The 15,255-nt window shown below is 45.2% G+C and overlaps 1 protein-coding gene across 4 annotated transcripts in view; it reads left to right on the forward strand.

Moving 5' to 3' along the window:
• Positions 1-2,873: 2,873 nt before the first annotated feature.
• The window catches only part of FCHSD2 (FCH and double SH3 domains 2), a 335,209-nt gene continuing 322,827 nt past the window's right edge, over positions 2,874-15,255 (forward strand). The window contains exons 1-2 of one of the 4 annotated variants that reach the window (XM_030829076.1): positions 2,874-3,511; positions 5,230-5,327. In XM_030829076.1, the coding sequence (XP_030684936.1) occupies positions 3,491-3,511; positions 5,230-5,327 (119 nt within the window). In that variant the 5' untranslated portion in view covers positions 2,874-3,490. Of the gene's footprint in view, positions 3,512-4,022; positions 4,147-4,384; positions 4,438-5,229; positions 5,328-15,255 lie in introns of those variants that run through there. The other 3 variants (XM_030829079.1, XM_030829077.1, XM_030829078.1) reach the window with 3 other exon arrangements.

Below are 15,255 nucleotides of genomic sequence, written 5' to 3' on the forward strand. Positions count from 1 at the left end.
AATACTATCTCATGGGTAAAGATTAGCTTGGAAAAGTAATATGAAAGTTTAGGGTTTGGAAAAGACACTTGGTAAGTATTAAAACAATTTTTTTAAATCACAGTTTTGAAATAGGAGTTAGTAGGTAAGCCCATCTGGTGTTGCCCTTAGCTCTTTATAACACTTCCAAAGGAAATTATTCCAGAAAGTCAGTGCCACTCCTGGCTTCAGAATGATGGCAAATCAGGTAGAGGATGCCCTCCTATATGCATAAACTAAATCCCCAGGGTCTGACTTCTTCTGTGAAGAGCCTCCTAAGTTCTAGGCTCACTCACTTATCTTATTCTGCAGGCTGGCACCAAGGCCCAGAGAAGACCCACTAGATCCATGGTAGAGGCTGGATCCCATGTCTCCCAACATCCAGCACCATTATACCTCAGTGCTCACTTCCTAAGAAGAGAGGTGAAGGAAGGACAATCTCTGGGCCAGACCAGTTTCACCCAAGACTAGGATTCAGCAAATCTTTGTTAAGCACTTGTTATGTGCATGACACTGCATCCGGGCCAAGTACTGCGTTACCCCTCTTCCACTAGCCCAGTGTCGTTCAAGGAATGGTTGGTCTGGAACTCAGTCTTAGCGAAGGCTAATTCTATCTTACTCATCTCTAGAACCCCAGTGCCTGGCACAGGCTTGGAACAAAGCAAGACTTTAGCAAGCATTTTTTGAATGAATGATGAATCAATAAGCACTTATTTTATTTTTATTTTTTATTGAGATGGAGTCTCGCTCTGTCCCCCAGGCTGGAGTGCAGTGGCGCCATCTCCGCTCACTGCAAGCTCCACCTCCTGGGTTCACGCCATTCTCCTGCCTCAGCCTCCCAGTAGCTGGGACTACAGGCGCCCTCCACCATGCCCAGCTAATTTTTTGTATTTTTAGTAGAGACGGGGTTTCACCGTGTTAGCCAGGATGGCCTCGATCTCCTGACCTTGTGATCCAGCCACCTCGGCCTCCCAAAGTGCTGGGACTATAGGCGTGAGCCACGGCGACCGGCCTCAATAAGCACTTATTAAGCACTACATGCCAGGCCCTGTGGTAGGAGAAATTCTATTTAATACAGCAAGCCTATGAGGCTAGCATTATACCTCCATTTTACAAGTGAGGAAACAAGGCTGAAATAAGTGAATTGACTAGCTCAAGGCTTCACAATAAATTGGTGGTGGAGCTGAGCCTGGAGCCCAGCCTAGGCTACCTATGGCCTGGGCTCTAGCTGCCACCCCACAGCTGTCAGGGCCCTGGGCCTCCATCCACCTGTCCCCTTGGCCAAGGCCTTCCCTGATTTAATTAAGGATTCTGGTGAAGGGCTAACTTTTGAAGCCAGAAATAGCAAGACTAGTCTCCTAGTTCATACACAGCTCTAGATTAATCTTATTCAAAACATAGCTCTATCACTTTTCTGTACAAGAATCTAGTCTAACTCAATGTAAACAACCTGGGTTTAAGTTCCACCTTTTCAATTTCTGGCCATGTGGTCATCTGGGAAGTTACTCGTCTCTCCAGGCCTCATTCACCTTCCTCTTAGGCCTGACTGCACTTCTGAGAACAGCTGTCTGGGATCTCAACTTCTGAAAAAACGGTGGAGTAATCCAGCTCAGTCTCCACACAGCCCCGTGACTAAAAAAAAAAAACTCCCTGGGCATGGGGAAGAGGTATTCCTCTTCTGAGGACCCCAAGGAAGGCCGATAACCCTCCCTGTAGATGGTCTGAACAGAGCAGGAAGGTTCATGTGTGGTGGTGGGGTGCACTGCTTAGATAAGCACCCTCACTGGCAGATAAGGAAGCCCGAGCTCACCCAGCCTGTTAGGAGTAGGCAAAGTGGACTGGCACCCAGAGATCCTGACTCCCAGACAAGGGCTTCCTCTATGGCCCCTCCTGCCTCCTCTACTTTTCCTCGTGCTTATTATCCTGCACCTGTTTCTTTTTTAAAATAACCCATAGAACCCCTCCTGACGCAGATTCTAGTCCTGCTGTGTAACCTTCAGAAAGGCTTCCCTCCATGGGCACTTGCCTCCCCGTGTGTGAAATGGGGGCCTCGGCCTTAACGTTCTCTCCGCTCCCTCTCAGCGCAGAGTCAGTGATGTTTGACTTGAATGCCCTGCAGTAGAGTGCCGCCGTTTCCTTTGCAGAGCAACTGCCTATCCGCCCTACAATCGCAATGGCCTGGCACCTGCGGCCAGCTGCAAAGCGACTTGTCCTTGCTCGCCTCTCTCGCGTACATCTAGCTAGTAGGGAGAGTAGGGTGCTGAGTGGCTGAGAGGAAGCAAACGCCGGAATTCTCGTATCCCACAGGCATGCTGCCCCCCTCCCCACTGCAAACGTTTCCCTGCGAGCGTCGTCCCCCGCGCCCCCCGAGACACACACACACACACACACACACGTCGTCCCCCGCGCCCCCGAGACACACACACACACATACACGTCGTCCCCCGCGCCCCCGACACACACACACACACGTCGTCCCCCGCGTCCCCGAGACACACACACACACACACACACACACACACACACACACACACACACACACTGCAGCCGCAAAGGCAAGCAGGAGGCGGGGGCGGCCTGTGCGCGTGCGTCGGCGCGGAGCCCTCTCCCGCCCACGTGCGCGCCCCCGAGCGGAGACGCGCGCCGGGGCGAGCTGGCGGGAAAGCGCGCGGGAAGCCCCCGGCTGGCTCCCAGCGTGGGGGAGGGACGCCAGGAGGCGTCTGGAACGTGCCACTCTCGGAGAGAAAGGGGGGATTTTCGCGTGGCGCTGGCGTTTCCACACCTCCCACCCGCCGACCAATCCGTTAGCTTCCCCCTTCCCCTGCCGCGGTACGAAGCCCCGTGCCGTGGCCTCGCTCCCTCCTGGCAGCCCGGACCGGCCCCTCGAACCCCGCTCTGGACGGAGCGGTTCCCTCAGCATCCTGAGCGGGGCGCTGCGCCGCGCGGCGAGGCCGGAAATTCCCGCGGCCTGAGTGGTGGAGCCCTAGCGGGGAGAGCGGCGCCACCTTCCTCCTCCCGGGCGGGCGGGGGCGTTAGGCCCAGCGAGGGCCGGGCCGCCTGAGTAGGTGGGGTGGGGGCCGCTGCGTCCGCCGGGAGCGGCGGCGCAGGCGGCCGACCGGGAGCGCGGACAACGCGGCTGCGGCTCACCCGCCGCCCGGCCGGCTGAGACCCTCGCGCCCCCGCTCCCGGGGCCCCCGCCCCCTCGCCGTCTCCGCCTCCTTCCTCACACACCCCCGGGCCGCCTGGGCCCCGGGCCTTCCCGGCGCTCCTCCCCCTTCTCCTCACACTCGCTCTCTGGCCAGGGTCCTGCGGCCGCCCGCCGGCCTGCTCCCTCCGGGGCAAGTCCTGCTTCTTAGGCTCTCCTTTCACACACGCGCGCGCTCGCTGGGCCGTCCCCTTCTCTCCGGCCCTCCTCCTCCTCCTGGTCCTTGCTAACGCTGCCGTCGGGGAGGATTGATGTCCCTTCAGCATCATGCAGCCGCCGCCGAGGAAGGTAAGGGCGCAGCTGGGGGGCTTTGGGGTTCGGAGAGATGCGTACCGGGAACGCGGCTGGGGCGACCGCTGCGCCCCCTCCCCCTCCCGCAAGGGGCCGTGACCGCCCTCACCTTGGGCTTGTCACCGACTTGCCGCCGGCTCCAGGTGGGGGGCGCGCGTGTGAGTTGCCTTTCCGACAGAGGGGCCGCCGGGGCTCGTCCCTCCTCTACGCAGGAGACCCCCAGACATTTCACAAGAGTTTCGGGTGTGCATTTGTGTGTGTGCGCGCGCATGGCAATGCTGCCCGCTGCAAAGTGCATTCTCGGGGCTGCACCGAGGGGGAGGCGGGGACGCCCCTGCAGCTTTGCAGAGCCTTGTGCGTGTGTGATTGTTTAGTCTGCACCAGCTTTGAGCCCTCCAGCCGCTTGTCGCCAGCCCCGCCCGTTTGCAAATTTGCGGGGGATTTGTTCCTAGCCTAGCCTTAGGGTTTGGCCTGCTTTTCCCACGGGGCGGCCGAAAAGAAGTTGGAATAGTCACCGCCTCCCCACCCCAAGGGAAAACAAATTAAGCATTGACGGGTCCTGCCTCGTCCCTGGCTGAGGGGCGAGGAAGCTGTCTTGGTGTTTTCAGAAAAGCGAGGACCGGGCCCGGGAGGTGCGTGGCGTGTGCACTGCGATCCGGGGTTGGATGACCAGGGTGGGAGTGACGGATGCACCCGGCTTGTCATCAGCCTCCCCGCTGCGCCCTTCCCCAGCTTTCCCAGGGGCCGAGGCTGTGTGCTTGTTTTTTTAATCCTACAGATGGATACTGAATGTCTACTCTGGGCACTGGGTGGATGAGGCCGTTCTGTCCTCCCCTCGTGGGCAAACATTTGCCTAACGCCTAACTCACCCGTATCTGCTGCCGCTGCTTTCTCTCTTTCCTAATCCGGGTTTCTCCATTTAAGTGAGTCCTTTTCTTTCGAACATGTACCCCCACCCCTCCGGGTGGTCTCACTGCTAAGGCCGAGATTCCAGACTGACCGTAACTTCGAACCCTGGGGCCCCGGCCTGGCGGGCGAGGCTCTCTGGCCAGCAGGCATTTGCTGTTCTCGCTGTTTGAAGTGGAGCCTCCACGGGGATCGGCTTGCCGGGGTAGTTTAAAAGCACTGCATATGCTGGAAGGTCACTTTTGCTTTCTCCTTTGTGAGAAAGAGATTGTGATTTGATGCGCTGTCAGCAAGAGCATCATTCTGAGACAGTGCTTTTTCGCAGCCATTATGGTGTAATTTATGTAGTCGATTCAGGCATATTATCATGAGGGTGTAAATATTGGTCATTGGGTATCAGGCACTCTTAGGCTCCCAGCCCCCATCCACACTCTGCTCACCTCTCCTGGTGGTTATTGTCTTTGAATCTTTTTTAGAAATAGAAGACAGGCTCTTTTAAAACTGTGGGAAGACCTAGACATGGATTGAGCTTGTGCGTGAAATGGAATGACTGGCAGTTTATTTTGCACGTCTTTAGTTTGTAATATTTATAGTCGTGTATTTTCATTCAATCTCTGTTCAGGCTATTTGGCTTTAATTTTTCATTAAATAAGTATCTTCAATAAATAAAACTAGATGGAGAATATTGGATTTATGGCCTTCAAGGGAGAGGCGAGCAAGAGACATATTCTGACAGATATATTTTCCTTAAGCAATTTTTTTGGGTTAAATTTGTAAAAAGACCTTCATAAATATATGGTATATTTTAGGTGAAAGTTACACAAGAACTGAAAAACATTCAAGTTGAGCAGATGACAAAACTTCAAGCCAAACATCAAGCAGAATGTGATTTGCTTGAAGACATGAGGTAAGATTGTAGTAAATAGTTCAAGGACTTCTGTTTCTCTGTTTCAAAGAACCTTTGAGTTACCAAGCCCCAGGAACTGATGATGGAATTTCCTTTTGGATTTCCTGTTTTAAGGCTGTTAGAACTTTGACTCAGCTGGAAATTAGAACTGGAACTAACACAATACAAACTTTTTCCTTCAGTGGGGGACCTATAATGCATGCACACATAGTATTCAGAAAAAACAAGGACCTTAAAAGTCTTGCTAGTCAAATTATAATAATTAAAGATTCTTCTTTAAATAATCTTTCCACGGAATTGTAACAATCATTTTATTGACCTTAACAGTTTTACACAGTTAGATTTTTAAACCAACACTTGTGGTTAATGGTTAATATCTGGGGGTGAGCCAGTCAGCCCCAGATGGTTATATGCTCTCACTGGGTTAGAACATGACAAATACAACTTTGTCTTTGAGTGCCAAATTTAGTGAGAAGTGTGTTTATCATATTTTATTATTGAGGTTACTCATATTCATAATCAAGATAACTTTGAATAGCTAAGACATCTTGCTAATATTGTTAAAATTAGTATCTTTCTTACTAGAGGGATGGATGACTTATTTTAATGAAAGAAATACCACTTATTTAACAATCTTGTAATACAGACTGACAGTTCAACAAAGATTTTCGTCAAGAATGGAAGATGATTTGCATGGTGAAACAAGAGTGGCTGCAATTCTTATTTCCCTTTTATAATACATTTATCAAATTGGAATTGGGTCTATAAGCCTCATCAGTTACCTAGTTTTCTGGTGGTACACTAACTTCATGTTGGTTTCATGAAAAATGTTAACTCTGGTGTTATGATAAAATTATGTGTTTGGATTGTTGTTTGTAGCCCAAAGATTTTAGTTTTAAGAATTTCCTTTTTTCCTCTCCTATATTTAGGCACTATAAGCATTTCTGCTATATACCTGTCTTCAGGGTTTCTGACTAAGGCATATAAATCTATTCTCATCCATCCTGGATATATCAAGATTGTTGTTTTCTGACTGAAAATTACAATTTTAATTCTGTATTTGTCTTCCTCCCTTTATTATAACCATAAGAAAATATTTAGACTTAAAAATTCCTATGCGAGGCCGTGCGCAGTCACTGACACCTGTAATCCCAGCACTTTGGCAGGCTGAGGCGGGCAGATCGCCTGAGGTGAGGAGTTCAAGACCAGCCTAGCCAACATGGTGAAGCCCTGTCTCTACTAAAAATACAAAAATTAACCAGGCATGGTGGCGTGCGCCTGTAGTCCTAGCTACTCAGGAGGCTGAGGCAGAAGAATTGCTTGAACCCAGTAGGCGGAGGTTGCAGTGAGCTGAGATGGCACCACTGCACCCCAGCCTGGGTAACAGAGTGAGACCCTGTCTCAAAAAAAAAAAAAAAAATTCCTGTGCAAGATATCTGAAACTCTTGACATGGTTAAAAATGTAAGGTTTTTTAACTTATTAAGCGAACTAAGAAATATCTAGATGAAGAAAGTAATAAATTTCAGAAGCAGTTCAGGAAGGCAGAATTAGTGTGTAAGTGAAGATCCCGTGTGGGGTATGGGTGGTCAGTGGTTGTAATAATTTCTGTTGATTGTGTCTTCTAAAGACTTCTTGATTGCGTTTTGTCTCCATTTTTCCCCTATTGTCTGTAACTTGGTGCAGGAGCTTATGGTCAAGAATGTGGACACTGCAGTCAGACAGTCCTGAGTTTGTGTCCTGATATCTGTGCTGACTTGTGGAAAATGAATTAATCTTTATAAACTTAATTTTTCTTATTTGTAAAGTGGGGCAATAATGGCCTCTGTTCCCCAAGGTTGTATTGATCAAATGACAATGCATGTGAGATGTGGCACACATCTAAGCTAAGTTGATACAGTCTATTGCTCCTATTGCTGTTGCTTAGTTTGTATTATTGCTGATCCATCACATTTTGCTTGCAGTATACTAGTATCCTAATTATTGCAGTAGTGTCCTTATATCTTCCATCTCCCATCTCTTCTTTTAAATATGTCTTCCACATTACCACCAGTTAGCTTTGTAAAAACATTATTATAGATCACTCCCCTGTGGCCTTCTAGATAAAGGCCAAACACCTGGTCATAGTATATATGGTTCTCTGGAACCCAGCTGCAAGCTTCCTTTCCTGGCTTAGTTACTACCATTTCATGCCCATGCATCCTTCCTCTTTCTTCCCCCTGCTCTGGTCACTCGGGACGTCAGGTTGTCTAATTGTGCACTCTACATTCATGCCCCTGTGTATGCTGTTGTCTTTGCCTGTTGGTACCCTTCCTCCCACTTTTTCACCTGACAAATTCTTGATTACCAATAACTGCAAGTTCTTTGTTCTCTGTGATCTCAAAGGACTTTGATTTTGCACAAAGTCAAAGGACTTTGATTTTGCCAGAAGTGGCATCTTCCCTCAGGTGAAGTCTTTGAAGTTATGGGCTATTATTCATTTTTGTATCTTTATACCTTTGTTGTCAAATGAATGTAACTGGCTATATTTAAATGTATCTTCTTTTTTCTTGGGTGAGATACTGTATACACTCTGTAGGGGGGCTATAGGGGCTTCTGTTGAGCTTGTGTTATATACTTTGGTTCACGTGATCACTTTAAATACACTGTCTTATTTGTTGTAGAGTATATAATATGTAAAGACAGAGATTGTTGGTGCTCCAAGGATTAACAGGTTATTTTTTTAAAGGAGTTAGTGTGTTCTTCTATCTATATTAACTTAATGGAATGAATCCTTTCATTCCCATAGAGTTGTGAATAGGATACTCTATTACCTACTAAAAGAAGAGTTTAGGTTTCTGATTTGCTTTTTTTTTTCAAAGACAATATTGAAAAAGTTGAAACTTGCCTCCTCTTGGTATTCATGATAACTTCAGTTGCCTGAGGAAGAAGGTGATCTGGCTTCTCTTGTCTGCCCTAGTAAGTGGAATGATTTTTTAAAAATTCATTGGAAATCTCTGAACTTGGATGTTTGTTTGTTTTTGAGACAAAGTCTCCCTCTCTTGGCTAGGCTGGAGTGCAGTGGTGCAATCTCAGCTCACTGCAACCTCTCCTCCTGGGTACAAGCAGTTCACCTGCCTCAGCCTCCCTAGTAGCTGCCACCACGCCTGCCACCACGCCCAGCTAATTTTTTTGTATTGTTAGTAGAGACTGGGTTTCACCATGTTGGCCAGGCTGCTTTTGAACTCCTGACCTCAAGTGATCCACCCGCCTTGGCCTCCCAAAGTGCTAGGAGTACAGGCATGAGCCACTGCGCCCGGCCCAAACTTGGGTTTTTATATGAATTAAGTTGTAAAGGATCTTACTTGCTTTTCCTTTTTTGAGACTAGTGCTCCTTCTCACCAGTGCCCCCTTCCAACTTTATGCTTAATTTAAGTTAGTATGAATTCACTTAGAAAAGTACAAATAGCTTTTTATTCTTAAAGAAATTAGTAGTATATAATTTTTTTTATTATTAAATTTGAGGCAGAGTCTCACTCTGTTGCCCAGGCTGGAATGCAGTGGTGTGATCTCTGCTTACTGCAACCTCTCCTCCTGGGCTCAAGTGATCCTCCCATCTCATCCTCCAGGGTAGCTGAGACTCCAGGTGCACGGCTAATTTTTGTATTTTTTGTAGAGATGGGGTCTTACCATGTTACTCAGGCTGGTCTTGAACTTCTGGGCCCAAGCAAGCCTACCGTCAGGCCACTGTGCCCAGCCTGAGAAAATGTCAAAAGTTTTTATAACATTGAAAAAAGTTAAAAAAAAATCTGCAGCACATTAGACTGTAAATAGAATTTTATGCTAAATTTTATCTAGTTCTTCCCCTTTACGTCCCTTCTTTTTTCTTTCTTTTTTTTTTTCTTAAGAGACAAGAGTCTTGCTCTGTTGCCCAGGCTGAAATGCAGTGGTGTGATATTAGCTCACTGTGTCCTTGTCCTCCTGGGTTCAGGTGATCCTCCTGCCTCAGCCTCCCAAGTACCTAGGACTATAGGCACGTGCCACCATGCCTGGCTTATTTTAAAAATTTTGTAGAGACAGGGTTTGTTTGTTGCCCAGGCTCGTCTTGAACTCCTGGGCTCAAGTGATTCTCCCACCTCGGCCTCCCAAAGTGCTGGGATTACAGAAGTGAGCCACTACTGCTGCAACCCACCCCACAATCCCCAGTTCTTATCTTTTGGAATTTCGAGGGGAGGACACCAATTATGATACAGTTTTTCTCCTTTGTTCTCCTCCCCTTCTTCAGTTCATTTGTTCTGCGAATGGCATTTGGAAGCTAGTATTTGGGAGTGAAGTATGAGATGAAAAGACAACTAATTTGTTGTTAATCAGGGACATTCCATGCTTTGGGGAGGTTTTATACTGATGTGTTTCCTGTTGACTTTTGCTATCAGCAGTAGACAAGTAGAGTCTACTTTCTTTTTAGTTTATTATTATATTTTTTTCTCTTTGCTTTTTAAGACCACTTACCATAAGTTTCTACATACTACAGTCTGTGTACTTTTCTTCTTAGGATTGTTTATCCTATGCTGTGCTGAGTAGAGTCAGTTAAGAAAAATTTTTTGCAGTGACCCAGAATATAAAGAACTACCTTCTTAGAAGACATTTTAAGGAGGTCTATAATATGGAAAATTTATTGAATTTTAGTCAGGTGGATATTATCATGTTTGTTCATTTTATAGATGAAAGTGTAAACTGAGGCATAGTGAAATGAAATGAATTATATTGGTCAAGACTCTAAGCTATTTGTCCTGGTTTCCATACTACTGTACTCCCCCCTGTATCTGTGTTTCCCAAGCTTTTAACCAAGGAACTCATGATGAGTCCAGTTGTAAAAAATATTTTGCCTATCAAAAAGTATAATATATTATCAGGAGGCTGGGTGCGGTGGCTCATGCCTGTGATCCCAGCACTTTGGGAGGCCAAGGCGGGTGGATCACTTGAGGTCAGGAGTTTGAGACCAGCCTGGCCAACATGGTGAAACCCTGTCTCTACTAAAAATACAAAAATTAGCTGGGCATGGTGGCACACACCTATAATCCTAGCTACTCTAGCTACTTGGGAGGCTGAGGCAGGAGAATCACTTGAACCTGGGAGGTGGAGGTTGCAGTGAGCTGAGATAGTGCCACAGCACTCCAGCCTGAGCGATAGAGCTAGAGTCTGTCTCAAAAAAAACCCCAAAAACCAAAAAACAAAACCCCCCCAAAAAACAGTATATTATTGGGGAATAATTTGTTTTCTAATTTTTTGATACATCGAGCTGTCAGTCAGCTCCAAATCACTATTTTCAAACCGTTAACGTGAGTTTCGTCAAAGTCAAAGACACTTAAAAAACTTTACCCCAGAGAAGGCTGAATATGTGATTTCTTATAGATGCTCTGAAGAATTGAAACTGGCTCAAGAAGCACCTGTCCTGCCTTTGCAGACACCTGGTGGTCTAGAGACCTCAAGTGAGGAATTACTGTACTGTACGTTACTTTCTCTGAACTGCAGATTCCCAGGAGTCACGGGAGATTGGATTCTGAGGTCTGTTTATGGATGTTCTGAGACTTTTTTTTTTTTGAGACAGGGTCTCACTCTGTCACCCAAGCTGGAGCACAGTGGTGTGATCACGGCTCACTGCAGCCTCGACCTCTCAGACTTAAGTGATCCTTCTACCTCAGCCTCCTGAGTAGCTGGGACCACAGGCATGCACCAGCATGCCTGGCTAATTTTGTATTTTTTTGTAGAGACAGGGTTTCACTATGTTGCCCCAGCTGGTCTCGAACTCCTGGGCTCAAGTGATCTCCCACCTTGACCTCCCAAAGTGTTGGGGTTACAGGCATGAGCCACTGTGCATGGTGCTGAGACTTCTTTTCAGTGTCTCGAAGACTGTTGTATCAAGAAAGAGATCTTAGAGGTAACCTAATCTGGTCTAGAGTTTTTTTTCAAGGCTTTATTTATATACAATGTACATATCATGTAAGTTACATGATGTGACTGTATATCATATATGATTACATATCCCATTTAAAGTGTACCATTCAACTTTTTTTTTTATAGGGTTGTACAATCGTCATGCCAATTTAAAATATTTTAGTTCCCCCTAAAAGAAACTTGGTACCCATTAGTAGTCGCTCCCCATCACCCTCTCCAGCCTTAAGCAACCACTTATCTACTTTCTGTCTCTATAGAAGTGGAATCTTGTGACTGGTTTCTTTTGACATAATGGTTCCTTTTTTTTTTTTGAGACTGAGTTTCTCTGTGTCACCCAGACTGGAGTGCAGTGGCGCGATCCTGGCTCATTGCAACCGCTGCCTCCTGGGTTCGTGCAATTCTCCTGCCTCAGCCTCCTGAGTAGCTGGGATTACAGGTGCCCGTCACCGTGCCCAGCTAATTTTTCAATTTTTAGTAGAGATGGGGTTTTGCCATCTCAAAGCCTCAGTGAGGTTTAGTAGAGATGGGGTTTTGCCATCTCCTGACCTCAAGTGATCCACCCGCCTTGGCCTCCCAAAGTGCTGGGATTACAGGCGTGAGCCACTGCGCCCAGCCTGGTGTAATGTTTTCAAGATTCATCAAGTTGTAATATCATTACTTCATTCCTTTTTATTGCCAAATAATACCCCATTCTATGGATATGCCACATTTTATTAATCCCTTCATCAGTTGACAGAGATACGGGTTGTTTCTACTTTTTACTATTATTAATAATGCTGCTATGAACATTCATGTACAAGTTTTTGTATGGATATATGTTTTTCTCTTGGATATATACCTAAAAATGGAATGTCTGGGTCATATGGTAACTCTGTGTTTAACTTTTTGAGGAACTTTCAAACTGTTTTCCAAAATAGCTGCTCCATTTTATATTCCCACCAGCAATAATACATGATGGGTCCTATTTCTCCACGTCATGGCCAGTGCATGTTATTGTCTGTCTTTTTGATTATAGGCATTCTAGTGGATGTGAAGTGATATTGTAAGTGGCTTTTACTTGCATTTTTCTAATAGCTTATGATGGTGAGCATTTTTTCATATGCTTATTGGCCATTTGTATATCTTCTTTGAAGAAATGTCTATTCAAGTACTTTGCCCATTTAAAAAATTGTTTTTATTGAATTTTAAGAGTTCTTTATAACATATATGATTTGCAAATATATGCAGTATTTTTTTCCCATTCTATGGAAGAATCACCTGAGGTTTTCTTTTTTTTTTTCCTGATACCGTTTCATTCTGTCACCCAGGCTGGAGTGCAGGGGCATGATCATGGCTCACTGCAATCTCCGCCTTCTGGGATCAAGCAATCCTCTCACCCAGCCTCTGGAGTAGCTAGGATTACAGGTGCACACCACTATGCCCAGCTAATTTTTCTATTTTTTTGTAGAGATGGGGTTTTGCCATGTTGTCCAGGCTGGTCTCAAACTCCTGGGCTCAAGCAATCCACCTGCCTCAGCCTACCAAAGTGCTGGTATTACAGGCATGAGCCACAGTGCCTGTCTTCACGTGAGTTTTTTATCTGCACTTAATTTTGAGAACCACTGGTAATGGAAACAATAAGAACTTTGAAGGTAGGCCATAGATTGAAAGCCAGCTCTGCTGCTTGTTAGCTGGGTAATCTTGGACGAGTGGCTTAGCTTTTCTGAGCTTCAGTATTTTGTATGTGTGAAACAAGATTAATATTGACCTTTTTGCTTTTCTGTGAAAGTAAAATGAGACAGGTGAAATGCCAAGAATGGTAGGTATTTAGCATTGGTAGCTACTGTTATTAGTGGAAAATTGAAGTCCAGGAAGAATGTTGTCTTATTCAAGATACAAAAGGAAGTTATTGTGTTTCATGAATTATAAGAACCACATTTTTTTACATTCTTACATTTCTGAAATCAAGATGCATCTTATGGCTCTTTTAGGCTGTGATGCAGTTGTCATTGCCTCTTCATGCATAGAACTTGCAGGATGGGTATCAGCAAGCTTGTAAGAAAATCCCAGAGACGATGCAAGGCTGGTTCAACGTACGCAAATCAATAAATGTAATCCAGCATATAAACAGAACCAAAGACAAAAACCACATGATTATCTCAATAGATGCACAAGAGGCCTTTGACAAAATTCAACAACCCTTCATGCTAAAAACTCTCAATAAATTAAGTATTGATGGGACGTATCTCAAAATAATAAGCGCTATCTATGACAAACCCACAGCCAATATCATACTGAATGGGCAAAAACTGGAAGCATTCCCTTTGAAAACTCGCACAAGACAGGGATGCCCTCTCTCACTACTCCTATTCAACATAGTATTGGAAGTTCTGGCCAGGGCAATCAGGCAGGAGAAGGAAATAAAGGGTATTCAATTAGGAAAAGAGGAAGTCAAATTGTCCCTGTTTGCAGATGACATGATTGTAAATCTAGAAAACCCCATCGTCTCAGCCCAAAATCTCCTTAAGCTGATAAGCAACTTCAGCAAAGTCTCAGGATACAAAATCAATGTGCAAAAATCACAAGCATTCCTATACACCAAAAACAGACAAACAGAGAGCCAAATCATGAGTGAACTCCCATTCACAATTGCTTCAAAGAGAATAAAATACCTAGGAATCCAACTTACAAGGGACGTGAAGGACCTCTTCAAGGAGAACTACAAACCACTGCTCAATGAAATAAAAGAGGATACAAACAAATGGAAGAACATTCCATGCTCATGGGTAGGAAGAATCAGTATCATGAAAATGACCATACTGCCCAAGGTAATTTATAGATTCAATGCCATCCCCATCAAGCTACCAATGACTTTCTTCACAGAATTGGAAAAAACTACTTTAAAGTTCATATGGAACCAAAAAAGAGCCCGCATCGCCAAGTCAATCCTAAGCCAAAAGAACAAAGCTGGAGGCATCACGCTACCTGACTTCAAACTATACTATGAGGCTACAGTAACCAAAACAGCATGGTACTGGTACCAAAACAGAGATATAGATCAATGGAACAGAACAGAGCCCTCAGAAATAATGCCGCATATCTACAACTATCTGATCTTTGACAAAGCTGATAAAAACAAGAAATGGGGAAAGGATTCCCTATTTAATAAATGGTGCTGGGAAAACTGGCTAGCCATATGTAGAAAGCTGAAACTGGATCCCTTCCTTACACCTTATACAAAAATTAATTCAAGATGGATTAAAGACTTACATGTTAGACCTAAAACCATAAAAACCCTAGAAGAAAACCTAGGCAATACCATTCAGGACATAGGCATGGGCAAGGACTTCATGTCTAAAACACCAAAAGCAATGGCAACAAAAGCCAAAATTGACAAATGGGATCTAATTAAACTAAAGAGCTTCTGCACAGCAAAAGAAACTACCATCAGAGTGAACAGGCAACCTACAGAATGGGAGAAAATTTTTGCAATCTACTCATCTGACAAAGGGTTAATATCCAGAATCTACAATGAACTCAAACACATTTACAAGAAAAAAACAAACAACCCCATCAGAAAGTGGGCAAAGGATATGAACAGACACTTCTCAAAAGAAGACATTTATACAGCCAAAAAACACATAAAAAAATGCTCATCATCACTGGCCATCAGAGAAATGCAAATCAAAACCACAATGAGATACCATCTCACACCAGTTAGAATGGCAATCATTAAAAAGTCAGGAAACAACAGGTGCTGGAGAGGATGTGGAGAAATAGGAGCACTTTTGGTGGGACTGAAAACTAGTTCAACCATTGTGGAAGTCAGTGTGGCGATTCCTCAGGGATCTAGAACTAGAAATACCATTTGACCCAGCCATCCCATTACTGGGTATATACCCAAAGGATTATAAATCATGCTGCTATAAAGACACATGCCCACGTATGTTTATTGTGGCACTATTCACAATAGCAAAGACTTGGAACCAACCCAAATGTCCAACAACGATAGCCTGG

Source organism: Nomascus leucogenys, chromosome 15, assembly GCF_006542625.1.
Source record: "Nomascus leucogenys isolate Asia chromosome 15, Asia_NLE_v1, whole genome shotgun sequence".
NCBI classification, from domain to species: domain Eukaryota; kingdom Metazoa; phylum Chordata; class Mammalia; order Primates; family Hylobatidae; genus Nomascus; species Nomascus leucogenys.